Here is a 27,740-nt window from a genome sequence, read left to right as displayed (position 1 = left end):
ATAAAGGATTAATGTGCAGTCACTACCATCATGGGATATTAACTTTTTTATTATCTGTTGTTACAGCATTCAACTCACATAAAGCATAGTGCATTTAATGTCTAAAAACATTATCAAAACCAAAATCGAAAACAGTGATTATTTTTTCATCGAACCAAAACCAAACTGATCTCAAAACAAACGATTCGATCAGTAATATAAGCTCCAATAAAAACAGAAAAGTTTAACTACATATTCTTGAAAGTTAAATGTCATCAAAAGTGTAGACTTTAACTTATCTTTCTCAGGCCCATTTTCTGATTTGGCAAAGATCTAAATAGCTTTCAGTTCTTTTACTAAAAACATGCAAAACAGCATCTTCACACATGCTTTAAAGTCCAACAACATATACTGCCTTTTAAAGTGATATATAGTGCACTATGTGCAATTTCAAAAGTAGCTGGCACCTCATACATTTTGAATGCTGACTGAATTGTGTTTTTAAGAGCTACTAATTGGGAAATTGGCAAATTAGTCCTTACCCATGCGTTAATGTCATATAACACCTACAAAGTGTTCTTGAAAAGCTCTCTCTGTGTAATTATAGTAAAAATGACAGTAAAATGTGGCAGTAAAATAAAAATCCAAGAAGGAAATTGTATTTTGAGCAGTTACCATTAAAGTGCATGCCATGTAAATACATTTTCATCTCCATCTTGACAATCATTCTTCTCAGAACTTATAAAAGAAATAGTAGAAATCTGTTCCACTCATCACATGGACCCATACACTTTACTCCGTGCCAAATATCAAAGAAGCTGCCATACTTTAAAATTTGATTTTTTATTCAAGCTCGGATGTGGCAGGGCTTGCAAACTATTACAGACTACAAAGGGAAACCCAGCCGCGAGATGCTCAGCGAGGCGATCCTACCAGACGGGCTAAAGGCCTTTTGTGCTCGCTTTAAGGCACGCAACACTGAAGCATGCATGAGAGCACCAGCTGTTCTGAACGACTGTGTGATCACTCTCTCCGTAGCCAATGTGAGCAAGACCTTTAAACAGGTCAACATTCACAAGGCCGCGGGGCCAGACATATTACCAGGACGTGTACTCAGAGCATGTACGGACCAACTGACAAGTGTCTTAAACTGACATTTTCAACCTCTCCCTCACCAAGTCTGTAATACCTACATGTTTCAAACAGACCACCATAGTTCCGGTGCCCAAGAAAGCGAAGTTAACCTGCCTAAATGATTACCGCCCTGTAGCACTCACTTCGGTAGCCATGAAGTGCTTTGAAAGACGGGTCATGGCTCACATCAACACCATCATCCCGGAAACCCTAGACCCACTACAATTCACATCGCGCCCCAACAGAACCACAGATGATGCAATCTCAATCGCACTCCACACTACCTTTCCCACCTGGACAAAAGGAACACCTACGTGAGAATGCCTTTCATTGACTACAGCTCAGCGTTCAACACCATATTACCCACAAAGCTAAGGACCCTGGGATTAAACACCTCCCTCTTCAACTGGATCCTGGACTTCCTGAGAGGGTAAGCAACAACACATTTGCCACGCTGATCCTCAACATGGGGGCCTGTCCTGTATTCCCTGTTCACCCACGACTGTGTGGCCAAGCCTGATCACCGACAACGATGAGACAGCCCATAGGGAGGAGGTCAGAGACCTGGCAGTGTGGTACCAGGACAACAACCTCTCCCTCAATGTGAGCAAGACAAAGGAGCTGATCGTGGACTACAGGAAAAGGAAGGCCTAACACGCCCCAATTACATCGATGGGGCTGTAGTGGAGCGGGTCGAGAGATTCAAGTTCCTTGGTGTCCACCTCACCAACAAACTATCATGGTCCAAACACACCAAGACAGTCGCGAAGAGGGCACGACAATGCCTATTCTCCCTCAGTAGACTGAAAAGATTTGGCATGGGTCCCCAGATCCTCAAAAAGTTATACAGCTTCACCATCGAGACCATCCTGACCGGTTGCATCACTGCCTGGTATGGCAACTGCTCGACATCCGACCGTAAGGCGCTACAGAGGGTAGTGCGTACGGCCCAGTACATCACAGCCAACCAGGACCTATTTACTAGGCGGGGTCCCAGGAAGGCCCAAAAAATTGTCAAAGACTCCAGTCACCCAAGTCATACACTGTTCTCTCTGCTACCGCATGGCAAGCGGTAGCAGAGAAATTACCTCGACTGACCTGTACCCCCTCACATTACCTCAGTACCGGTACCCACTGTATTATTTTATTTTATAGTTATTTTATTGTGTCACTTTTTATAATTGTTTAAACTGTATTTAGTAAATATTTTCTTAACTCTATTTCTTGAACTGCATTGTTGGTTAAGGGCTTGTAAGTAAACATTTTGCGGTAAATTTCAACTGTTGTATTCAGCGCATGTGACAAATTTTATTTTATTTTATTTTATTCACACATATCAAAGATATGCAGCTACCCTCTGGCAGCATTTCTTCCATTTTATTTAACTAATACATTATTTCCATCTGTCAACGACTAGTTAAAATGTTTTTTTGATGACAGTCTTTGGTTCACAAACCAAGTTTAATGCACTGTTAAAGTATTTAGAATGAGTACTGCTGTACTGTACTGTATATTACATTACACCAAAGCACACAAGACATCTCTTCTGTGTGTTTACACATGGGCTGCCTTAAAACAAACCAGGGACCAGAGTACGTCACAAGCTGGAGTTTACCGGTCGGAATATGGTTCTCCTCGACAAGTTGTCGGAGCCACTTTTATGGATCCCTGTGAGATTCAGAATTCAGAAACTATAGTAAATGTGTGGCTGAGGAGAGAACTCACATTGTATGTTGTTAAACTGGGAAAATGTGCTCAGTGGGTTATCATTTCTTAACTTGTGCCACGGACAAATTTTGTGAGAAGTATTGGCAAATTTGGACTAATCCTTCTGGTCAGTACCCATAAGAAAACCTTGTCTATCCCTCTGAACGGGGTGGCTAGACGCAGCAGCTAAAGACTAAGTAGAGGATTTAAACAATGAGGCTGAGGTAATGCTTTTTTCTGAAAAAGGATTGAGAGATAAGGAGAAGGTGAAACTGGAAAAGGGAAGCCCTCTGACCATGAAGCTAAAAGCAAAGACGTTCTGAGAACGCAGGCACCATGACTGGTTGCGACAGTGAAATTACTTGCCTCATATGTCAGAGACCCCTCCTTAACACTGAATTCCTTGGCTTGCGACGTGCAGAGAAAGCTTGTTATGAAGGACTTTATAAACTGTACTGTTAGTGAAAATATTAAAACCACAGAAGTTTCACAATCACAACCCTCACAGGAGGTCGGGGGTCATCTGAAGTACAGTACTGTAAGGGTTGGTTAAAATACAGAAACAACATGCTATCTCATAGGTGCCCTTGTCTTAGCCTATGATTTTTGTGCAACATAATGTGAACAAGTCTGCATGATAGCCTAGTACGGTTAAATAAATATCATATACTTTTGATTCAAATATAACATCATTCAGACTTTAAGCGATTCCCTTCTGATTCTGTAGACTGGGACCGCATTAGCACATCCTTTTGGTTGGGGGTGAACAATGTGAGATGCAGATGAGATTTCCCATGTAACCACTCAGAGTACCCCAGTCAAATGACTATCTCAGTCTCTGACCTCTAATCCAGAGCAGTAGTAGAGGCTGAAACCCTAGTCCTCCCATCCCACTGCACAAGGCCAGGCAGCTCAACATCGGAACATTTCATTTCCTTTCAACGGGGGCATGTTCAGCAATGAATTCGAACAGCTGCTAAACATATTTCCTGGACCACAGGCCCATCGAACCACAATGCATCTCTACTTGCAGGTCTGGCCATAAAGAAGGGGAGTAGGATTTGTCATGTATCCCCAGTGGGCACATGGTGATGTACAGAGGACAAATACATTGATTAAGCTGCATCTGTGCATTCTCCAAATATATCAGTACTGGTCCTTGTAATGAGAAAAACATGTGAGAGTTTTTCTTACTGCAAAGGGTAGGCTAAGCATAAAACAATAGAGATCCCAAGGGAAGAACGGCTCAGTTTTCTGCAATTGAGAAGCAAGCAATTCACTCAGGGGTTGAATTTGAGAATCTACTGTACACAGTAACTGTTCCCACAGGGGCTGAATTTGAGTAACTACTCAGAAACTGTTTCCACAGATTGTATCTCATATTTATTTTCCCTATAAGTAGGGATGATGTTCACAGACAATTGATTACATTTAGGTTTGCTTTCTGCAGCAATATCTCGGATAAGAAGATGTACACAAAAATTTGGGAAAAACAAAGATAGAAAATATACCAACTAGGCTGAGCTGCCATCCTCTCCATGTAATCCTTGGCGAGGTCAAGGGCCCCGGCCCTGTGTGGGTAGAGCAGACAGAACATAGACAACACTCCCAGGTTGTTTCCATACACCTCGTTCCAGCGGGCGCTGAACTCTGCCGGGCTCCAGGAGGGCAGGTATTCCTCAGGGTGCTCCAGCATGGCCTCCCCCGCCTTGCGGATCCTTGCAGCCATCTCCTGGTGAGTCCCAGCCGCTGCTGCCTGCAACTCCTCCACCTCACCCTGGCCGAAAAACAGCATGGGGTGGCCATCGTAGTTCCCTCCCATGAAGGGTATCCCTCCAGTGGGGTCCGTCTCCTCTCCCATCCCCACCACTGGGGACACCAGGGGCCACAGTAGACTTATGAAGAACGCTGTGGGGGCCCCTCTGGTGTAGGTCCTCATCCTCACATCAGAGAGGGCACCGTGGCATTTCCAACAGAGCTCAGCTGAGGAGGAAAGGAAAGGGGAGAAGAAAATACTTTGAGAAAGCTAGCCAGCCATATTCTCTCTCTCGACTCCCCAGCCTTTTCATACAAAGGGTGCATTCCTTGAATAATTGGATACAGCTGTATTCCTGATCATTCTGGCTATCCTCTACTGTTTTGAAATGTTATTAAACACTACAAACCATAGCACTTGCTGTAGACTGTCACAATTGAAAGGAAAATTGAGCTCTCTGTTGTAAAAATGCAACTCTTATCTTTATGAGTAATCATAACAGACCCCCCCCTCCTCCCCCATGTGTATCTTGAGAAGAGGTAGCAGTAATGTGTAAAGTGTGCTATGACATCTATTGTCGAGATGTGTGTTCATCGCTATGAATCCTGAGGCCTAGTTCATTCTTGTATTGACAGTATCTCAGGCAAGTCTAGCCATGTACACCCACATAGTCAGACACGCTGTCCTCAACACTCTAAAGGTCATAGAGTCCCCGATTGATATTCTTATTCATCAGTTCTACTGGTTTGACTTAACCGATGACTAAGATGACATAGGTCAATTTGACACTATGGTAGTGCTAGTCATCTCTTCTCAGGAACATGGACGTACATTCCAGGACCTTACTCTTGGCACTTGTCTAACAGAAAACCATTTGGTGGTGATTTGAAGGTTGTCTAGAGAGTCTAGACACTGGCATGAATTGTCTGTTGTGTATTATGCTACACTATTTAGTGTTGCCTAGCAGTGTTCTGTTCGAGACCACCTTAAGTGAGACTGATTCAAGACCAAGACTGGAGCGAATTGAGTCTGAGACCGAGTCAAGACCGAGACCGGGAGGGGGACAAGAGGTCCGAGACTGAGCCAAGACCGAGACCAGAAAAATGTGAGTCCAATTCAAGACCATGACTGTAATTTTGTAAAATCGTCACCATGACAAGAGTTCAAAATGTCCAGTAGAACATATGGATTCTTTAGACAGAGAAAGACTAAGGATTTATAGAATAATACAAATAATAATTGTTATATTATTTTCAATGTTGTTCTGATTAAATCTATTCCGTTTTTGTTAGAAAGGAAAGGGTTAACACTGTAGAGAAAAAAAGATCCAATCAGGATTTTTCTATGGTGGTCTGGAGAGATAAATCAGCCATTGGCTAGGCCATCAGAAGCTTGATAGAAGGCATCTGACATTCAATTGTATTTGGGCAACTTTTTTGAGTGACAGTGGAATCAACCAATCACATTGACCTGTAATAGGTTGGACCGTTTTTACAAAGATGCATGGAATCGTATGCCTTCTCGAAGGCCAACAGGTCGCTGTGCAATAGCGAGCAACGGTTTAACTACCTAGCTTTTGTTGTAGGCTATTGTAGGCTAGTTTGCAGTGGCTGCAGCAGGTGTTATCGAAGAGGATGTTGATGCTAATTTGTTAGCATCTCCCTTTTAAACAATAACTTTCAACAAGAAGTTAAGTTTCAAATGATCATCATCAGGTGAGTGGAACTGTGTTTTTTATTGCAGCTCGCATGCTGTTGTTAGCCATCTCTTTGAAAATAACTTCAACTACATGACCAAAAGTATGTGGACGCTTGCTCATCGAACATCTCATTCCAAAATCATGGGCATCAACATGGAGTTGGTCCCCCCTTTGTTGCTATAACAGCCTCCACTCTTCTGGGAAGGCTTTCCACTAGATGTTGGAACATTGCTGCGGGTACATGCTTCCATTCAGCCACAAGAGCATTAGTTAGAGTAGGTCGGGGACTGATGTTTGGCTCGCAGTCGGCGTTCCAATTTATCCCAAAGGTGTTCGATGGGGTTGAGGTCTGGGCTCTGTGCAGGACAGTCAAGTTCTTCCACACTGATCTCGACAAACCATTTCTGTATGGACCTCACTTTATGCACCGGGGCATTGTCATGAAATAGGAAAGGGCCTTCCCCTAACTGTTGCCACAAAGTTTAAAACACAGAATCGTCTAGAATGTCATTCTAAGCCTTACGATTTCCCTTCACTGGAACTAAGGGGCCTAGCCCGAACCATGAAAAACAGCCCCATACCATTATTCCTCTTCAGCCAAACTTTACAGTTGGCACTATGCATTTAGGCAGGTAGCGTTCCATTTCATGAAGCCCCCAAATAAACAGTTATTGTGCTGACGTTACTTCCAGAGGCAGTTTGAAACTCTGTAGTGAGTGTTGCAGACTATTTTTAGTACTACACGCTTCAGCAATCTCGTTCTGTGAGCTTGTGTGGCCTACCACTTAGTGGCTGTGCCGTTGGTGCTCCTAGACGTGTCTACTTCACAATAACAGTCCTTACAGTTGACAGGGGCAGCTCTAGCGTCTGCTAAATGACTTAAATGTAAATGTAAATGTAGCAGGGCAGAAATTTGATGAACTGACTTGTAATTACTGTGGAATAATGTGTCAATAATGTATTTTGGAAAGTATTCTATACTGCTCCATCACTAGAAAGTAATACAACAAACCCTAAACTCGTGTTTATATTTACAATGGCAATATTTATTAGGCAGCTCTACAGATCTTTCTTTACTTGGCTGTTCTCACCTCCTTACCTTGGATAGCCACTTTCAGGCCGCCAGCGTCTTAACTTGATACTTATATTAAAATACACCTTTGCCAAAGTGTCCCAGCTTTTTCATATTAGTAGTTTTCATAGGACATATAATTATATATGTTTATACCTAAACACACCTCTGAGAACATCCTACACATTTCCATTTGGTAGGCTATCGAATGTCATCAATCGAGTAACGTTACTATCCTTGTACGTGACTTTTGTCATCAGTGTCATATTAAGAAAACTATTGAGTTAATTATTTCGTTTTATATGTACATCTACTTAAATAAATAGTACTTTTCTTAGGTTTAATTAATTATTATTCTCACATTGGAAAAACGTTACACCTACTAGTACCATACCACAATCTCAAAATCGGATTACGCGCAGATTGCGCACTGAAATGGACATTTTCCGATCAGTGAAGCCTTGGTGTAAAGAATGGTACACTGATTAAGATTAGCCTACCTGTCAAAACCAGTTGTTGTAAAATTGTAGTCCAGATTTGATATTCCTACCAGTCACTTCATAATAGAATCCCCGCGACATTCATCGATGCTTTGAATCTTTCAAGTGGTGAAAAAAAATTACCATTCTGCCTAAGGGGAGAAATTGCTGTTTTGAAGAGAACGTCATAAATTCTGTTGTATGAGGGGCAGTATGGGTAAGTGCCTAGAGAAGTGGGACGTGGGAGGGAGACCGAAAGTAATGATTGTACACACAAACAACCAGGTAGGCAGAACAGATTTATAGAATTGAAGGCAGGCAGCCAATAGTCTCAAATAGGTTTGAAACAGTCTATTCCAATTTGGTAATGATCTCTGACTGACACATTTTCAGAAATGTTTTATTTTTACTGTCAAGAAAACACACAAAGCACGAGAAAAGGCAGTGTAACAAAATTGTAGAACATTTTTTTTATTTCATAGACAGTACATTAAACACTTTCCCTGTATCTTCTCTAGAACACAAGACCACTAATGAATTGAACATAAGGCAAAGGGGTTTATAAAAGTTTGCAAATCACATGAAAAAAAGTAAATGGATCACTAAAGCTGCATTGTGTTTTACACCAACACACATTTATAACAAATAATAACCCACTTTGGCTTCCCAATTAAAGTCTCCTGTCCTCTCTTATCAACTAATACAGTACTTACTCTTAAAAGCATATTAAGACTTTGTTTCTTATCAATATAATACAACTAGTCTATATGCAGTCCACCAACACATGTAACCATTCAGGAGTCAGTTAAAGCATCTCTTCAGATTGGTACTGCATATGAAGCCTAAGTATAACACATTTTTACACAGTCACCCCAACAGCACTATAGTTTACTGCTGCACCAAGATAATACATAGAGTACACCGAGCATAGTATTAACCACCCAGTATTACAGTTTTCCTTTATTATTCATTTTTTTCCACAGAAAGGTAACACCAAGGACAGATTGTGCCATTTCTTCGAGAACAATGCTCTTACACAAAATCAATACAGGGGAAATGTTTTACCTTTAAGGGCATCTAAAGTTACTGTTATTCAAATGCATACAGCGAAACAAAACCAAACTGAATGTTTCATGTATTATACACACACTAATACCATGAATACTTGACATAATGGATTATTCGGAATTTCTCTCGGGAGACAAACACTGCTGGGACTGTTCAACGTTGCATTTCAGATCAGATTTGAGGTAAGGACACACAAAAACAAAATGTAGGACATTATTTGTGGGGCGTGAAAGGTTTGTTACTACTCTAAAGAGTTATTAACTTACATTGAATGATGCACTTACAGTATAGGGGGTTCAACTGGAACACCAATTACCTATCTATCTACATAAAAAAATAGTGGTCTTCACATAAAACAATATGAATGTGCTTTAATCAGGACTGTATGCTGACAGATACCTACACAATTGGCAAGTCACATTTTCCACACACATGTACAATAATCCACGTACAGAACAACGTTCAAATGTAGCCAAGTTACTTACAGAGAGATACTGTGCTTTTACATTCCCATGGTTTCTATCAATGTGAGCGTGATTTCCTGTGCTCTAGGGATGATTGGCGTGGTTCAGGTGTGGAACTACAGGTAAGATGGAGGCACATTCCTCCCCATTAGGCTGAGGAGGGTGAGGGGCGACTCTGGGAAGAAGGACTCTTTAAGACGACTGACTCTGGCATTTCTTCAGCAGGGAATCTGGAGGTCTGGGGTAGTAGCCGGTGGTGCAGGGTTTGTTGGGAGAGAACCTGGGGAACTTGTAGTCCAGAGGGAGATCTATGGAGGGTTGAAAAAATGTGTGAATAATACGACGTCACATCCACCAGTTTGGCCTGCTTAGCTGAGACAGTAGCTTTGCTAAAACCAACCTTCACAAAAAGGTACAGAAAATATTCCAGAGACACTTCTCAACAAGAATAAGGAATGGGTAGTAGAGGATATCTGGGGTCAAATGCCTCTTCAAACAAACAAAGCACGCCTCTCTCAAGACAAGACGCTACAGTAGTTAGGTAGGCCATTATGCAACACAAGAGTCCCCATAGCTCTCTCCTCCCTGTACCTGCAATAGACTCCACACTGGGGATGGCCATTGTGCTGTATTTGTGGATGCTATGGCAGCACCAGGTGAGTTTCTGGCTCTCCTCATCCCCTCCAGGAGTCTTGTGTGCGTCCACAAAGTAGGATCCCCACTGTTCGGATGGCGCAGAGGGAGCCTTCATGCCCTGGTCCTGAAAGCACATCACACGTGCTAATGAGGGAGTGATTCTCTGACCAGACAGAGGGAATGAATCCTACTCGGAGGGAAATTCATGAGTAATAATGGATCCACTGTTTTTTAACTGGAATTTCAAAATAAGAAGCTGTGTGGAGTTAGTCTAAAGTTTTCATGTCACCTGCACAAGTAGGGAATTTTTTTTTCTTGCAAGCTCTAAACCCAACAATGCAAACAATGTAATGAATAACAATGTAATACTACAAATAACAAGGTAGAACAGAAACACATAAGAAATGAAAATAAGAAGAACATGATAAAGTAAGAAGTTATATACAGGGCCAGTTCCAATACCATATTTACAATGTGCAGGAATACTGGAGTGATAGAGTTAGATATGTGTAGGGGTAAGGTAACAGGAATACTGGAGTGATGGAGTTAGATATGCATGTACTGTACCGTATGTATGTACTGTAAGGTGACTAGGCATCAGGAGATATGATAAACAGAGTAGCAGCAAAGTATATTATGATTGTATGTGAGTGGGTGTGCGTGTGTACAGTCAGTATAAATGCATGTGTGTGTGAGCAAATGATGAAGTGACTGTGTGTGTGTGTTGGAATAAAAAATAAAATATAAGGGTCAACTCAGATAGTCCATTTAGCCATTTTGCAAACTATTTAGCAGTCTTATGGCTTGGGGATAGAAGCTGTTCAGGAACCCGCTGGTGTCAAACTTGATGCACCACTTTGGTTTCAGAGAAATAAAATAAAATTTTATTTGTCACATGCGCCGAATACAACAGGTACAGATAGACCTTACCGTGAAATGCTTACATACAAGCCTTTAACCAACAACGCAGTTCAAGAAATAGAGTTAAGAAAAGATTTACTAAATAAACTAAAGTTAAAATAAATACAATAAAAAGAAAGTAAAACAAGAAAATGATATAACGAGGCTATATACAGGGGGTACCAGTACCGAGTCAATGTGCTGGGGTACAGGTTAGTCGAGGTAATTTGTACATGTAGGTAGGGGTAAAGTGACTCTGCATAGATAATAAACAGCGAGTAGCATTAGTGTGAAAACAAGGTAGGGTCGGGGCGGCAATGTAAATAGTCCGGGTGGCCATTTGATTAATTGTCCACCTGTCTTATGGCTTGAGGGTAGAAGCTGTTAAAGAACCTTTTGGACCTAGACTTGGCGCTCCGGTACCACTTGCCATGCGGCAGCAGAGAGAACAGTCTTTAACTTGGGTGACTGGAGTCTTTGACAATTTTTAGAACCTTCCTCTGACACCGCCTAGTATATAGGTCCTGGATGGCAGGAAGCTTGGCTACCCTCTGTAGCGCCTTACGGTCAGATGCCGAGCAGTTGCCACACCAGGCGGTGATGCAACCGGTCAGGATGCTCTTGATGGTGCAGCTGTAGAACCTTTTGAGGATCTGTGGACCCATGCCACATCTCTTCAGTCTCCTGAGGGGGAAAAGTTGTTGTCGTGCCCTCTTCACTACTGTCTTGGTGTGTTTGGACCATGATTGTTTGTTTGTGATGTGGACACCAAGGAACTTGAATCTCTCAACCCGCTCCACTACAGCCCCGTTGATGTTAATGGGGGCCTGTTAAGCACTCCTTTTCCAATAGTCCACGATAAGCTCATTCGTCTCGCTCATATTGAGGGAGAGGTTGTTGTTCTGGCACCACACTGCAAGGTCTCTGAGCTCCTCCCTATAGGCCGTCTCATCATTGTGGGTGATCAGGCGACACTGTTGTGTCGTCAGCAAACTTAATGATGGTGTTGGAGTCGTGTTTGGCCACGCAGTTGTGGGTGAACAGGAAGTACAGGAGGGGACTAAGCACGCACCACTGAGGGGCCCCAGTATTGAGGATCAGAGTGGCAAATGTGTTGTTGCCTACCCTTACCATTAGGAAGTCCAGGATCCAGTTGCAGAGGGAGGTGTTTAGTCCCATAGCTTAGTAATGAGCTTTGTGGGCACTATGGTGTTGAACGCTGAGCTGTTGCCGATGAACAGCTTTCTCACATAGGTGTTCCTTTTGTCCAGGTGGGAAAAGGCAGTGTGGAGTGCGATTGAGATTGCGTCATCTGTTGGGGTGGTATGCGAATTGGAGTTGGTCTAGGGTTTCCGGCATGATGGTGTTGTGAGCCATGACCAGCCTTTCAAAGCACTTCATGGCTACCGACGTGAGTGCTACAGGGGGGGGGGGTAATCATATAGGCAGGTTACCTTCGCTTTCTTTGGCACAGGGACTATGATGGTCTGTTTATAATATGTAGGTATTACATAATTGGTCAGGGAGAGGTTGAAAATGTCAGTGAAGACACTGGCCAGTTGGTCCGCATATGCTTTGAGTCCACGTCCTGATAATCCGTCTGTTGGCCAATAATACGGAGGGTAGTGGTGGTTTACCTACTCGCCGGCAAATTCTCACAAGGCACCCCGCCCTTCTTCCCCTTTATCTCCGTCTTTTCTTCACGTGGATGACAGGGATTTGGGCCTGGTCTCGAGAGAGCAGTATATCCTTCGTGTCTGACTCGTTAAAGAAAAAATCTTCGTCCAGTTTGGTGTGTGTAATCACTGCTCTGATGTCCAGAAGGTCTTTTAGGTCATAAGAGACTGTAGCAGCAACAGTATGAACAAAATCTGTTACAAACAATGTGAAAAAACTAACAAAATAGCACAGTTGCTTAGGAGCCTGTAAAACGGCAGCCAACCCCCCCGACACCTTTATTATTTCCCCCCCCCCCCCCTTACTCATCCTTATCAGTGCCATTTGTCGGTCCAACATGTTCATCTCTAAAAAGTGCTGAAAGGCAGAACATGCCTTAAAAACAGGATGTGGTTAACAAGTACAGACTGTTATCAGATCAAACTAGAGGTAGCAGAAGACACGTATGCATCTAAATTACTCAACTCTTACAGATACTTCCTTGAAATGTGATTCAGTTCATCTGGGAGAAAGGGCATTGCGTAAAAAAAAAAATAATGTTGCTACTTTGTCCCTCTCTTGGTGAAAAGTGTGATGGAAGACATTCTTCTGAATAATGACGCTTTTTGACTTCCAACCAGACTTGGAGACAGAGTTGAATGCTAAGAAGATCTGTTTATGTTAGAAGTCATTCATAAGATTAAATGAATCCACGATTTTTCACGTTAAAAGAACGTAGATAAAAGATCAGCTCCGAACTCTGAGCCATGGAAACATTCTGGCTACTTCTGCACTAACTACTTCTCCCTCTTCTCTAGTTTATATCTTCTCTACACTGACCCTCCTAATATATCATTAATAAGAGGCAACGTGATGCACAACATTACATACAATAGCCTACTCTTGTGGAAATGTTTGCCAGATATTGAGGGAGAAATTGTAACCAAAAGGAATCTGGGAGAAACATGTCATTCCAGGTAGTTCTCTTAAGAGTGTTTCATACACTCTGGCTGCAGCAGAGCAAAAGAGAGATGGAGAACAACTGGAGCTTCCAGGAATATCTATTAAATGAGGCAAATGGGGAAATACGTTTTAGAAAGGAAAGGGAAGTGGAGAGAGAGAGAGGCTGGGTGGGAGATAAAAAAAAGGAGAGTGAAGCGAGTGAAGGGGTGAGACCGAGAGAGAGAATAAGAGGGAGAGATGGCAGGGAGAGAGAGAAAATGGGGTGGGGGGGGGTGGGGGGGGGGGCAAAAAGAGAGGGAGAAGGGACAGAGAGAGAGACAGAGAGAAGAGGGTGGAGGGGGAGACAAAGAGAGAGGGAGAAGGGAAAAAAAGAGAGAGAGAGGTGGAGGTGTGAGTCTAGGCGGAGACAATTTGTCCATCTACAAGGCCCAGTGCTCCAAACGTGGCACAACCTCCTCAGTCAGTCCCTTCAGATGAAGGAGTCATCTATCCTAGTGGTGTTTTAGCCAAACAAGGACATTCCTCTCATTGCTCCTGGCAACAGATATGCTGACTCATCTAACTTCTCTACTGTCTGGAACAAAACATCCTCCATGGCCTGGTCAGTGAGGGAGAGGGCAGCACTGGGTGATATTGCATCCTGGTCGTACGGATTACTTCATAGTCTCCTTCCTAATAGCACGTCAGCTTCCCTAAAATGTTTCTTTTCTGACTTTACTGTACTCACACTAGGCTTATTCTGAGAAATACAGACTCACATAAACTTGTTTTACAGGTTCCTCCTTTAGATGTGAAACTGTAATAATATGAAACCGCCACGGTATACTTACAACAATGCAATTGCAGAACGTCTTTTGATAATGCTACAAAATGAACACACGTACATTCTCAGACACACATGCTACATTGGGTATATTTTGGCACTGAGCCAATGGATTGTGGGTTGGGAGAATATGTCTTTTAGGTAGCAGGGGCAAGGTGGGCGAGCACATTAAACGGAAACAACTGCTGGTGTGAACTTACCTCAAACTTTCCCTTCTTCTCCTGAGGCTCCACTTGGGCCTCGTTGGTCTCTGCTGCGTCGCTCCTCGGGACGCCCTCTCCCTCCATTTCCTCCACGATCATCACAGTCTCCCACTTCCCAAATGTGCTAGCAGGGAACATGTCCGACCGCATGCTATCCCCAAAGTACACCACCTATAGAGGGTAGGAGACAGGACATAGACAAAGAATGAGGCCATTATCTGAGCAGCTGCTCTGTAAATTAAGTAGACGTTTCATAGAGTAACTACTTCTTTATGTGATTTGTAAAGGTTCAGTTGTAAAGTGCTGATAAAATAGCAATTTGGCTGGATTTGTTTCAAAGGGGGCATTCAGTCGTAGTCGAATTCAATAACGCTGACATGTCTTACTGCCCCTAGAACAAACTAGACCAGACACGATGTGGCTGCAAAACTCATCATGTCTCTTTTGTACTTTTGCTATGGCTGGAAAGAAAAACACGTTAAGACAGGCTTAGCTGAACGGCATACCTAAACTGACTGGCAACCCCTTTCCTGACATTCAAAACCCATTGCAACAAATGTATATAGTTGTATGCTTTGCAACTCCAATGGAACCTAAGGGTTAAGAAGAGTGTCAGAGGGATTAGAGAACCACTAGGAAAAACAAACAAGAATTCTGCCATAATGGAATCAGCTTCAGACCATCATCAAACCCTGACATCTTGAGGGGTTATTTTAAGGAGAGAATAAAGGTTATTACACCAGGCCACTGTTCTATAAGGATGATACTATTTTGGTGCTTAAGACACACACTTAAAGAGTCCTTCACACAGCTATCTGTGTGGAATGCAGAGTGGTGTGTATGTATTTGTTTTGGAGGCAGGCACCCACTAAGAGAAGGTGGTGAGGGAGGAGTGGAGGGTCTCTGTGTTCATGTGGGCTGCTGGACTCACTCCGCAAACCCCCTCCTCTTCTCAGGCCCTTTACAGTGTCTGTGACCAGGTCTTGCAGTTACATGCATAAATAAACAGGACAGCCAGCCGGGGCCTAGGCTGTGGAGCTGTGAGCTGGGCCTGTGGATCTCTGGAGCTGGGCCTGTGGATCTCTGAAGCTGGGCCTGTGGATCTCTGTGGATCTCTGTGGATCTCTGGAGCTGGGCATAGGTATCAGGTTTTCAGAGAAACTGGCCACAGAGAGCGAGAGAGAGAGCGAGGGCACTGCTGCGGAGTGCACCAATCGTTTTTCATCTCCCCACTGCAGGCAGAGGCATCGGATCAGTACAATAAATATTTACAGGCCAATTCCAACACAGTGGCAAAACATTATAGAGAGACTTTCATGGGGCTCGCTAGATGCAAAACAGTTTCATAAGGCTGGGACGAAAAACGCAACATAATTCAGGTTTCAGCTACAACAAGACTGCTCTTCTGAGGACTCTTTCCCCTGAAGATATAACTTGCTACAGTCTGCAGCTCCCTCCTTCTCCCTAGGAGAAAATTAATGTCAGCCTGACAGCATGGCCTTTCCCCTGGGGAGGAAACAGGGTGACCAGAGCCCATTGTGCTCCACTGTGTGGTGCCTGGCTGGGACATACAGAGCCTCCCAAATGCCACCTTGTTCCTTATGTAGTGCACTACTTTTGACCACGGCCCTTAGGGGTGCCATTTGTGACGCAGACAGACAGAGAGGAGGGAAGGGGAGATCACATATCTGACATGAGAGGGCCAGGGATATAAGGACTATATCCATGTTACTTAGTCCCCAGTCCGATCATTACAGCAGCTTTGCTCATACATGAAATTGTAACGACACAACAGAACTTTTAGAATGGTTAAATGTGTCTGGGGGGAGGAAAAGGTCTGGGATTCCAGATAGAGAGAAGTGAGTGGAGTACGCTTAATACAACAAAATGACTCACAGAGGAAAATGAGTGCCATTTGAATCATTGACTCATTGAGTCTGTATGAGCAGGGCAGCTCAGTGTCAAAGCTTTGATCCTCCATGTCGCAGCCAGACCTGTGCTCACTGCTACAGGGGACTGTAATCTGCCCTGAATGCCTCCCATTCAGCCGGCCGGCATTAAGTCCTGTCAGGTGAAAGTGAGGAGAATCCAAATCAGACTGCCTCAGATCACGGTTAGTGCTATCCAGGATGCTTGGGACATCCCTACCCTGAACCCTAACCGGAACCGTAACCCCTACCCATAAACCCCAACCTAACCCTTACCACAACCATTTTAAATCTCAACTTCAATGGGGGTATGGACATCCCAAGGATCCCGGATAGCAATTACCCTCTGGTTACCCCAGAGGGGCTGCCTTAAAGCTGTCATAAGTGCAGGTTGTGGAGGTTGACACTGCATTCCTCGAGCGCTTTCTCCACGTGGCCCGAGAACAGAGGGGGCATTGAGCACTCCTGGCCGGGTGGGAGGGGTGGAGGAGGGGGAGAGGAAGGGGAGGCTGAGGACGTGGATGATGGGCGTCCCTGGGTGCACAAGTCCGTGAGCCGGAGCCTTTCCTTAAAGCTGAGAGAGGGCTCAAACAGGGTCTCAGAGTGAGAAGAGCTGGCTGCCTGCTTGTTAGAAATCGTATAGGCTGTGTACTCTACAGTAAGGGCCTGTTTATCACAGACCCTCTCAGCAGGACAGGGAGCTCTCTGGGCTGGCACTCTAGCCCTGTTGACACTTATGCCAAGGTGTGCACGGCCATGTTTCCCTCTCCTTCACACCGGTGTGAATAACCCCGAGCTGATTTATAGAGGACGTCAGATCTCTGTGCGTCTGCCAGGAATGGAAGCTCAAAGCAAACCTACACTGCTTTGTGGATAAACATTTTGACACAAATCCCAGGATAATATGGAAGTGATGTGGTTACTTGGATATATACTGAACAAAAAAACAAACACAACATGTAAAGTATTGGTCATGTTTCATGAGCTGAAATAAAAGATCCCAGAAATGTTCCATATGCACAAAGTGTATTTCTCTCAAATTGTGTGCACAAATTAGTTTACATCCCTGTTAGTGAGCATTTCTCCTTTACCAAGATAATCCATCCACCTGACAGGTATAGCATATCAATAACTTGATTAAAAAGCATGATAATTACACAGATGCACCTTGTGCTGGGGACAATAAAAGGCTCCTTTAAAATGTGCAGTTTTGAAACAACACAATGCCAGAGTCTCAAGTTTTGAGGGAGCATGCAATTGGTATGCTGACTGCAATAATGTCCACCAGCGCTGTTGCCAGATAATTTAATGTTCATTTCTCTATCATAAGCCGCCTTTAACATAATTTTAGAGAATTTGGCAGTATGTCCAACCGGCCTCACAACTGCAGACCACGTGTAAATGAGCCAGCCCAGGACCTCCACATCCAGCTTCTTCACCTGTGGGATTGTTAGGGACCAGCCACCCGACACAGCTGATAACTGGGTTTGCACAACCAAAGAATTTCTGCACAAACTGTCAGAAACCATCTCTGGGAAGCTCATCTGCATGCTCTTCATCCTCACCAGGGTCTTGACCTGACTGCAGTTCGGCGTCGTAACCGACTTCAGTGGGCAAATGCTCACCTTCGATGGCCACTGTAATGCTGGAGAAGTGTGCACTTCACGGATGAATCCCGGTTTCAACTGTACCGGACAGATTGCGTCGTGTGGGTGAGCGGTTTGCTGATGTCAACGTTGTGAACAGAGTGCCCCATGGTGGCGGTGGGGTTATGGTATGGGCAGGCTTAAGCTAAGGACAACAAACACAATTGCATTTTATCGATGGCGAGATACCATGACGAGATCCTGAGGCCCATTGTCGTGCCATTCATCCACCACCATCACCTCATGTTTCAGCATGATAACGCACGGCCCCATGTCACAAGGATATGTACACAATTTCTGGAAGCTGAAAATGACCCAGTTCCTTCACGTCCAGCATACTCACCAGACATGTCACCCATTGAGCATGTTTGGGATGCTCTGGATCGACGTGTATGACAGTGTGTTCCAGTTCCCGCCAGCAACTTCGCACAGCCATTAACTTCTTATGGCTGGGGGCAGTATTGAGTAGCTTGGATGAATAAGGTTCCCAGAGTAAACTGCCTGCTACTCAGGCCCAGAAGCTAAGATATGCATATTATTAGTAGATTTGGACAGAAAACACTCTGAAGTTTCTAAAACTGTTTGAATGATGTCTGTGAGTATAACAGAACTCATATGGTAGGCAAAAACCTGAGAAAAAAAACAACCAGGAAGTGGGAAATCTGAGGTTTGTAGGTTTGCCTATCCAATATACAGTGTCTATGGGGTCATATTGCATTTCCTAAGGCTTTCACTAGATGTCAACAGTCTTTAGAACCTTGTTTCAGGCTTCTACTGTGAAGGATGAGGGAATGAGAGCTGTTTCAACCAGGTGTCTGGCAGAGTGACATGAGCTCACTCAGGCGCGCCCCCGTGAGAGGTAGCTGCATTCCTTTTCGTTTCTAAGGAATTCTCTGGTTGAAACATTATTGAAGATTTATGTTAAAAACATCCTAAAGATTGATTCTATACATCGTTTGACATGTTTCTATGAACTGTAATGGAACTTTTTTACTCCTCGTCTGGCCTGCGCGTCATGAATTTGGATTTTTGAACTAAACGTGCTAACAAAAAGAAGGTATTTGGACATAAATTATGGCTTTATCGAACAAAACAAACAGTTATTGTGGAACTGGGATTCCTGGGAGTGCATTCTGATGAAGATCATCAAAGGTAAGTGAATATTTATAATGCTATTTCTGACTTCTGTTGACTCCACAACATGGCGGATACCTGTATGGCTTGTTTTTGTGTCTGAGCGCCGTACTCAGATTATGGCATGGTGTGCTTTTTCCGTAAAGTTTTATTGAAATCTGACACAGCTGTTGCATTAAGGAGAAGTTTATCTAAAGTTCCATGTAAAACACTTTTATCTTTTATCAATATTTATTATGAGTATTACTGTAAATTGATGTGGCTCTCTGCAAAATCACCGGATGTTTTGGAGGCTGAACATAACGCGCCAATGTAAACTAAGATTTTTGGATATAAATATGAACTTTATCGAACAAAACATACATGTATTGTGTAACATGAAGTCCTATGAGTGTCATCTGATGAAGATCATCAAAGGTTAGTGATTAATTTTATCTCTATTTCTGCTTTTTGTGACTCCTCTCTTTGGCTGGAAAAATGGCTGTGTTTTTCTGTGACTAGGTACTGACCTAACATAATCAGATGCTGTGCTTTCGTCGTAAAAGCCTTTTTGAAATCGGACAATGTGGTGGGATTAACAACAAGTTTATCTATAAAATGGTGTAAAATACTTGTGTGATTGAGGATTTTAATTATGAGATTTCTGTTGTTTGAATTTGGCGCCCTGCACTTTGACTGGCTGTTGTCAAGTCGATCCCGTTAACGGAATCTCAGCCGTAAGAAGTTGAAGAGGAGTTGGACAACATTCCACAGGCCACAATCAGCAGCATGATTAATTCTATGCGAAGGAGATGTCTCACGCCGCATGAGGCAAATTATGGTCACACCAAATACTGACTGGTTTTCTGATCCCAGCTCCTACCTTTTTTTTAAGGTATCTGTGACCAACAGATGCATATCTCTATTCCCAGTCATATGAATCCATTGATTAGGGGCAAATTAATTCATTTCAATTGACTGATTTCCTTATATGAACTGTAATTCAGTAGAATCTTAGAAATTGTTACATGTTGCATTTACACACATCAGTGTATTTATTACACAGCTTGTTAGTTATTTCAAAACATGATCAGTAGAATTTCCTCTTGAAGGATAAGAAAAGATTAAACCAACTAACCAATCTATCAATCTTACCTTGGGCTCAGGATTGCCAGTCATGGTCTTGAGCAGCTGGTGGAGGTGGGGCCAGTTGCCTTGAGAGTACCAGCCAGGCTTGTCCAGGGATGGCAGCCCTTCGCTCTCCTCCACATCATTCACTACAGCCAGGAAAAAGACAACAACCACAAAGTCACCACACAGATCGACTACACCGTTCAACGACATGAACATACACGACCACACCGCTTAGCACACAACTACAACACCTCTCTACCACATAACTCAACACAGGGCCCACAAGCAAATGTGACTCACTTCAGGAACTAGGCGTATGTCGCGTGTCCCTACTTCACAGGAGGCATTTGTACGTAAACTTTTTTTTTATCAAATGCATTTTTTGGGGGGCAGAAATGCATTCTGGAACATTTCATGTGCCTTAACAACAAACGTGTATGCCATCTGTAAATATGAATAAAATAGTGAAATTACAAGCCTAGTTGGTTTAGCCACGGAAAAAGGCAGGAACCTTTCCACTAGCCATGACTGGCTGAGATATTGGATGGGCTGGACATGCCGAGAGATTAGTTCGGATTTGTCTACCATGTAGCACACTTCTGTCTATAACATGAGCTGGTCAGTATGTGTAGGTAATCTTTTATAACGCAGATTTTTTTAAAGATATAATGTAGAACTGCAAAAGTGTTGTTCTCCACTTTCTGGAGGACCGAGTTTTGAAATCAGTGGAATGCCCGGTGGAATTAGAGTACGATAGCTAAGGAGATGGAGAAAATTCTGTTGTTTGATTGCAAATACGAAGAGGGAGTTGAAAAAAGAACACACAGAAGGCTGTTGTATAAAACACCTGTATCCAGATTACATCTTCAAGCTAAGGGTAACCATGGCATCCGTGACAGATAGGGAGAAGCGTCCATCCATGTATATGGGTAAAATAGTCTAGCTAGCTACATTTTCAGATGTTATACGTTTCTAATTTTGGTAGTTTAGATTTCAAGTTAAAGCGTACTGTTAGCTGGCTGGCTCGCTAGCTAACGTTACGTGTATGATCTGTGTAGTAATATTATAAGTATCTCAGAGCCATTTGCATTGCTAGTTATAGCCTAATGTTAGCTAGCCAGCTAACATTGAACCTGGGTGGTTAGCTACCTGTAGATTCATGCAGAGTAGTAACGTTAGGAGTTGGGATTATGGTTCTTTGTTTAGCTAGCTAGCTACATGTCTAAACAGAAGACTCCACTATACAAGTAACCATTTCTCTGTACCGTTTACACCTTCTGTATCCTGTGCATGTGACAAATAAACTTAGATTTTATTTGATATAGTATGTTTTTACCAGAGATGGTAATGAGACCTGCACCAAAGTCAAATTAGGATATAACGTTAGGCCACTGAGACAGTGTCCACATTCTAAGATTTCTTTGGTAGAATGCCTTGCTTATATTTCGACACACTTACAACCATAAGCTATTTTCTGTAATTTGCTCGCCATTAACTTGCAAATAATGATCTTGTTGTGAGTTTATTTTCCTGTAATAATGAAGACCTTGTCAAGCTATATGATATGGTCAATATTTGAACTGGCTAGCCAGCTAACTTAACATTAGATAGCTAGCTAACAAGCTAGAAACGAACCAAAACATTGTTTAGAAAGTAGCTTTTAGGTGCCTAGTTTGCTTGATTGACATATCCTAAATTCATTTTTAAAATGGGTGGATTTATTGACTATTTTGGTCCACAAGGCCGCTGATGTCATGCAGCCTGTACTTTTTGTTCTTTAGTACATGGCCACACGTGAATCATTAAAGAGATGGGTGGGGCTAAGGCTTAAGAGAGTGTGTACGGTGCTAAATGGGTGTAGACTAAGATGAGCTCTCCAGTAGGTTTCCCAAAACATTCAAGGGCCATTTTCTCAAAAGTGAGGTTACAAGTTTATCAACTTTCAAAGCAGAATTACTTTCCAATTGTTACTCAACTGTAGTGTATGATATACAATTTTCAAGCTCAGTCTTTACTTTCCAATGTAAAAAACACAATTTCAAATTTTGCTACATAAGACCGAATTGAGCCAGTCGGTAAAAAATATGGATTCTAATAATATATGGATACTTTCATATACATAATTTGTGAGGGATAAAAGTAAATAATTTAAAATAGATTTTTCACAGGTGCCTAATTGGAGCTACTGTACTTCCATGACTATGTTTACTAAACAGATATAGTGCACTACTTTTGAACAGGGCATATAGGGCTCTGGTTAAAAGAAGTACACTATGTGTAGGGTGCCGTCTTTCGGATGGGACGTTAAACGGGTGTCCTGACTCTCTGAGGTCATTAAAGATCCCATGGCACTTATCGTAAGAGTAGGGGTGTTAACCCCGGTGTCCTGGCTAAATTCCCAATCTGGCCCTCAAACCATCATGGTCACCTAATAATCCCCAGTTTACAATTGGCTCATTCATCCCCCTCCTCTCCCCTGTAACTATTCCCCAGGTCGTTGCTGCAAATGAGAACGTGTTCTCAGTCAACTTACCTGGTAAAATAACGGTAAAATAAAAAATAAAATAAAATAAAAGTGTAGGGAATAGGGTGCCATTTGGGACAGACCCATGGAGGCTCGTCTACTTCCTCCTTTTTCAGGCACTCACTCACAGAAGTCACACATTATACAGGAAAGTTTACAGTTCATAAATAACACCCAATGATCTTTCCAGACTTCAGGAACAACGTGGTTTATGTCTTATTGCTCAACAACAGCCAAGTACTTTTCACTAAGAGAAAAAGTCTGTATCTATAGTCATTCCTGATTGACTGGAGGGTTTTTTGGCTTGCTTGATTGTGCTGCTGCTGGTTAGCAATAACCACAGTCTGTTTCACTTTGTGCAAGGGGGTAGTGGAGCATAGCCAATATAAGATACAGAGAAGTTGGAATGTAAACTGCACCACACAATTCTCACAGCATTACTCACACAATAGTAACTGCTGGGAGGGAGGCCCCAGAAAGTTCCTTGAAAACTAATGGAATGTTTAGCTGAACTCAGTAAAAGAGTTTAGGCCTACCGGGAATCTCCATTGAGTAAATATAACTGTATAAACTTTGTTATTCATATTGTTTCATCTTCAAAGTCTTTGTGCCTGGCTTAACTGATTGGTGCTTAAGACCAGCAGCAGGAAAACCTCTACTTTAATTTGTTAAAACCACAGCCCTTGACAAAGTGGGCTGCAGGTTCAAATCAAATCAGACTTTTTTGTCACATGCGCTGAATTCAACAAGTGTAGACTTTACTGTGAAATGCTTACTTACAAGCCCTTAACCAACAGTGTAGTTCAAGAAGAGTTAAGAAAATAAACTAAAATAAATAGTAACACTATATACTGGGGGCACCGGTACCGAGTCAGTGTGCGGGGGTACAGGCTAGTTGAGGTAATCTGTACATCTAGGTGGGGGCGAAGTGACTATGCATTGGCAACAAACAAACAGCGAGTAGCAGCAGTGTACAAAAGGGGGGGGGGGGGGGTGTCAATGTAAATTGTCCGGTGGCGATTTAAAAAAATTGTTCAGCAGTCTAATGGCTTGGGGGTAAAAGCTGTTGAAGAGCCTTTTGGTCCTAGACTTGGCGCTCCGGTACCGCTTGCTGTGCGGTATCAGAGAAAATAGTCTATAACCTGGAGTCTCTGACCATTTTATGGGCTTTCCTCTGACACGCCTATTGGATGTCCTGGATGGCAGCTTGGCCCCAGTGAAGTACTGGGCCGGACGCACCACCCTCTGTAGCGCCTTACGGTCAGATGCCGAGCAGTTTCCATACCAGGTGGTGATGCAACCAGTCAGGATGCTCTCGATGCATCCTGACTGGTTGCAGGATCTCGACCCATGCCAAATCTTTTCAGTCTCTTGAGGGGGAAAAATTGTTATTGTGCCCTCTTCACTACTGTCTTGGTGGGTTTGGACCATGATAGTTTGTTTGTGATGTGGACACCAAGGAACTTGAAACTCTCGACCCGCTCCACTACAGCCCCGTCGATGTTAATGGGGGCCTGATCGGCTCGCCTTTTCCTGTAGTCCACGATCAGCTCCTTTGTCTTGCTCACATTGAGGGAGAGGTTGTTGTTCTGGCACCACACTGCAAGGTCTCTGACCTCCTCCCTGTAGGCCGTCTCATCGTTGTCGGTGATCAGGCCTACAACTGTTTTGTCGTCAGCAAACTTAATGATGGTTTTGGAATTGGAATCGTGTTTGGCCACACAGTCGTAGGTGAACAGGGAATATACGAGGGGACTAAATACACACACCTGAGGTAACCCAGTGTTAAGGATCAGCGTAGCAGACGTGTTGTTGCCTACTCTTACCACCTGGGGGCGGCCCGTCAGGAAGTCCAGGATCCAGTTACAGAGGGAGGTGTTAAGTCCCAGAGTCCTTAGCTTAGTGATGAGCTTTGAGGGTACTATGGTGTTGTAGTCAATGAACAGCACTCTCACATAGGTGTTCCTTTTGTCCAGGTGAGAAAGGGCGGTGTGGAGTGCGATTGAGATTGTGTCATCTGTGGATCTGTTGGGGCGGTATGCGAACTGGAGTGGGTCTAGGGTGTCCGGGAGGATGCTGTTGATGTGAGCCATGACCAGCCTTTTAAAGCACTTCATCTCTACCGACGTGAGTGCCACGGGGCGGTAATCATTTAGGCAGGTTATCTTCGCTTCCTTGGGCACAGGGACTATGGTGGTCTGCTTGAAACATGTAGGTATTACAGACTCGGTCAGGGAGAGGTTGAAAATGTCAGTGAAGACACTTCACAGTTGGTCCACGCATGCTTTGAGTACACGTCCTGGTAATTCATCTGGCCCAGCAGCTTTGTGAATGTTAACCTGTTTAAAGGTTTTGTTCACATCGACTACCAAGAGCGTTATCACACAGTCATCAGGAACAGCTGGTTCTCTCATGCATGATTCAGTGTTGCTTGCCTCGAAGCGAGCATAAAAGGCATTAAGCTCGTCTGGTAGGCTCGTGTCACTGGGCAGCTGGTGTCTGGGTTTCCCTTTGTAGTCCGTAATAGTTTTCAAGCCCTGCCACATCTGACGAGCAGCAGAGCCGGTGTAGTAGGATTCAATCTTAATCCTGTATTGACGCTTTGCTTGTTTGATGGTTTGTCTGAGGGCATAGCGGGATTTCCTATAAGCGTCCGGATTAGTCTCCCGCTCCTTGAAAGCGGCAGCTCTAGCCTTGTAATCCATGGCTTCTGCTTGGGATATGTACTTACAGTCACTGTGGGGACAACATCATCGATGCATTATTGATGAAGCCGATGACTGAGGTGGTGTATTCCTCAATGCCATTGGATGAATCCCGGAACATTTTCCAGTCTGTGCTAGCAAAACAGTTCTGTAGCGTAGCATCCGCGTCATCTGACCACTTCCGTATTGAGAGATTCACTGGTACTTCCTGCTTTAGTTTTTTATTGTAAGCAGGAATCAGGAGGATAGAATTATGGTCAGATTTGCCAAATGGAGAGCGGGGTAGAGCTTTGTATGCATCTCTGTGTGTGAAGTAAAGGTGGTCTATGATATTTTCCCCCTGGCTGCACATGTGATATGCTGGTAAAAATTTGGTAACACTGATTTAAATTTGCCTGCATTAAAGTCCCCGGCCACTGGGAGCGTCGCTTCTGGGTGAGCATTTTCTTCTTTGCTTATGGCCTGATAGATTTGGTTGAGAGCGGTCTTAGTGCCAGCTTTGTTTTGTGGTGGTAAATAGACAGCTATGAATAATACAGATGAGAACTCTTGGTAGATAGTGTGGTCTACAGCTTATCATAAGGTACTCTACCTCAAGCGAGCAATACCTCGAGACTTCTTTAATATTAGACATCACGCACCAGCTGTTATTGACAAAAAGACACACACACCCACACCTCGTCTTACCAGAGGTAGCGTCTCTGTTCTGCCGGTGCATGGAAAATCCCGCTAGCTCCATATTGTCCGTATCTTCGTTCAGCCACGTCTCGTTGAAACATAAGATGTCACAGTTTTTTTAATGTCCCGTTGGTAGGATAATCTTAATCGTAGGTCATCAATTTTATTTTCCAATGATTGCACATTAGCAAGAAGAATGGAAGGCAGTGGGAGTTTACTCGCTCGCCTCCGGATTCTCAGGATGCCGATCTGCGGCCCCTTTTCCGGCATCTTTTATTCACGCAAAAGGCGTGGATCTTGGCCTGTTCCAGTGAAAGCAGGATATACTTCTCGTCGGATTCGTTAAAGGAAAACGTTTCCTCCAGTCCACGGTAGAGGTCGACCGATTTAATCAGGGCCAATTTCAAGTTTTCATAACAATCGGTAATCGGGATTTTTGGACACCGACTGTGGTCGATTACATTGCACTCCACGAGGAGACTGCGTGGCAGGCTGACTACCTGTTATGCGAGTGTAGCAAGAAGCCAAGGTAAGTTGCTAGCTAGCATTAAACTTATCTTATAAAAAACAATCAATCAATCTTAACATAATCACTAGTTTACTACACATGGTTGACAATATTACTAGTTTATCTAGTTTGTCCTGCATTGCATATAATCGATGCGGTGCCTGTTAATTTATCATCGAATCACAGCCTACTTCGCCAAACGAGTGATGATTTAACAAGCGCATTCGCGAAAAAAAACACTGTCGTTGCACCAATGTGTACCTAACCGTAAACATCAACGCCTTTCTTAAAATCAATACACAAGTATATATTTTTAAACATGCATATTTAGTTAATATTGCCTGCTAACATGAATTTATTTTAACTAGGGAAATTGTGTCACTTCTCTTGCATTCTGTCCAAACAGAGTCAGGGTATATGCAGCAGTTTGGGCCGCCTGGCTCGTTGCTAACTGTGTGAAGACCATTTCTTCCTAACAAAGACCGTAATTAATTTGCCAGAATTGTACATAATTATGACATAACATTGAAGGTTGTGCAATGTAACAGGAATATTTAGACTTAGGGATGCCAACCGTTAGATAAAATATGGAACGGTTCCGTATTTCACTGAAAGAATAAACGTTTTGTTTTCGAAATGATAGTTTCCGGATTTGACCATATTAATGACCTAAGGCTCGTATTTCTGTGTGTTATGCTATAATTAAGTCTATGATTTGATAGAGTAGTCTGACTGAACGGTGTAGGCAGTAGCAGGCTCGTAAGCATTCATTCAAACAGCATTTTCGTGCATTTGCCAGCAGCTCTTCAAGCATTGAGCTGTTTATGACTTCAAGCCTATCAACTCCCAAGATTAGGCTGGTGTAACCGATGTGAAATGGCTAGCTAGTTAGTGGGGTGCGCGCTAATAGCGTTTCAATCGGTGACGTCACTCGCACTGAGACCTTGAAGTAGTAAGGGCCACGG

At 43.3% G+C, this 27,740-nt stretch overlaps 2 protein-coding genes across 2 annotated transcripts in view; both read right to left on the bottom strand.

The window, feature by feature from the left end:
• The window catches only part of LOC129817563 (dermatan-sulfate epimerase-like), a 30,136-nt gene extending 22,106 nt beyond the window's left edge, over positions 1 to 8,030 (bottom strand). Inside the window, exons 1-2 of the mRNA XM_055872943.1 lie at positions 7,848 to 8,030; positions 4,332 to 4,803 (exon numbers count right to left, since the gene is read on the bottom strand). Coding sequence (XP_055728918.1) covers positions 4,332 to 4,759 — 428 coding nt within the window. The 5' untranslated portion in view covers positions 4,760 to 4,803; positions 7,848 to 8,030. The remainder of the gene's footprint in view (positions 1 to 4,331; positions 4,804 to 7,847) is intronic.
• A 251-nt stretch (positions 8,031 to 8,281) lies between these two features.
• LOC129817562 (5'-nucleotidase domain-containing protein 1-like) overlaps positions 8,282 to 27,740 on the bottom strand; it is a 96,912-nt gene continuing 77,453 nt past the window's right edge. Inside the window, exons 9-12 of the mRNA XM_055872942.1 lie at positions 20,382 to 20,503; positions 14,537 to 14,710; positions 9,950 to 10,118; positions 8,282 to 9,666 (exon numbers count right to left, since the gene is read on the bottom strand). Coding sequence (XP_055728917.1) covers positions 9,551 to 9,666; positions 9,950 to 10,118; positions 14,537 to 14,710; positions 20,382 to 20,503 — 581 coding nt within the window. The 3' untranslated portion in view covers positions 8,282 to 9,550. The remainder of the gene's footprint in view (positions 9,667 to 9,949; positions 10,119 to 14,536; positions 14,711 to 20,381; positions 20,504 to 27,740) is intronic.

The sequence above is a fragment of the Salvelinus fontinalis genome, chromosome 20, assembly GCF_029448725.1.
Source record: "Salvelinus fontinalis isolate EN_2023a chromosome 20, ASM2944872v1, whole genome shotgun sequence".
Lineage (NCBI taxonomy): Eukaryota > Metazoa > Chordata > Actinopteri > Salmoniformes > Salmonidae > Salvelinus > Salvelinus fontinalis.
The sequence above is the reverse complement of the archived record's forward strand: the minus strand, read 5'-3'. Positions and strand labels throughout refer to the sequence as shown.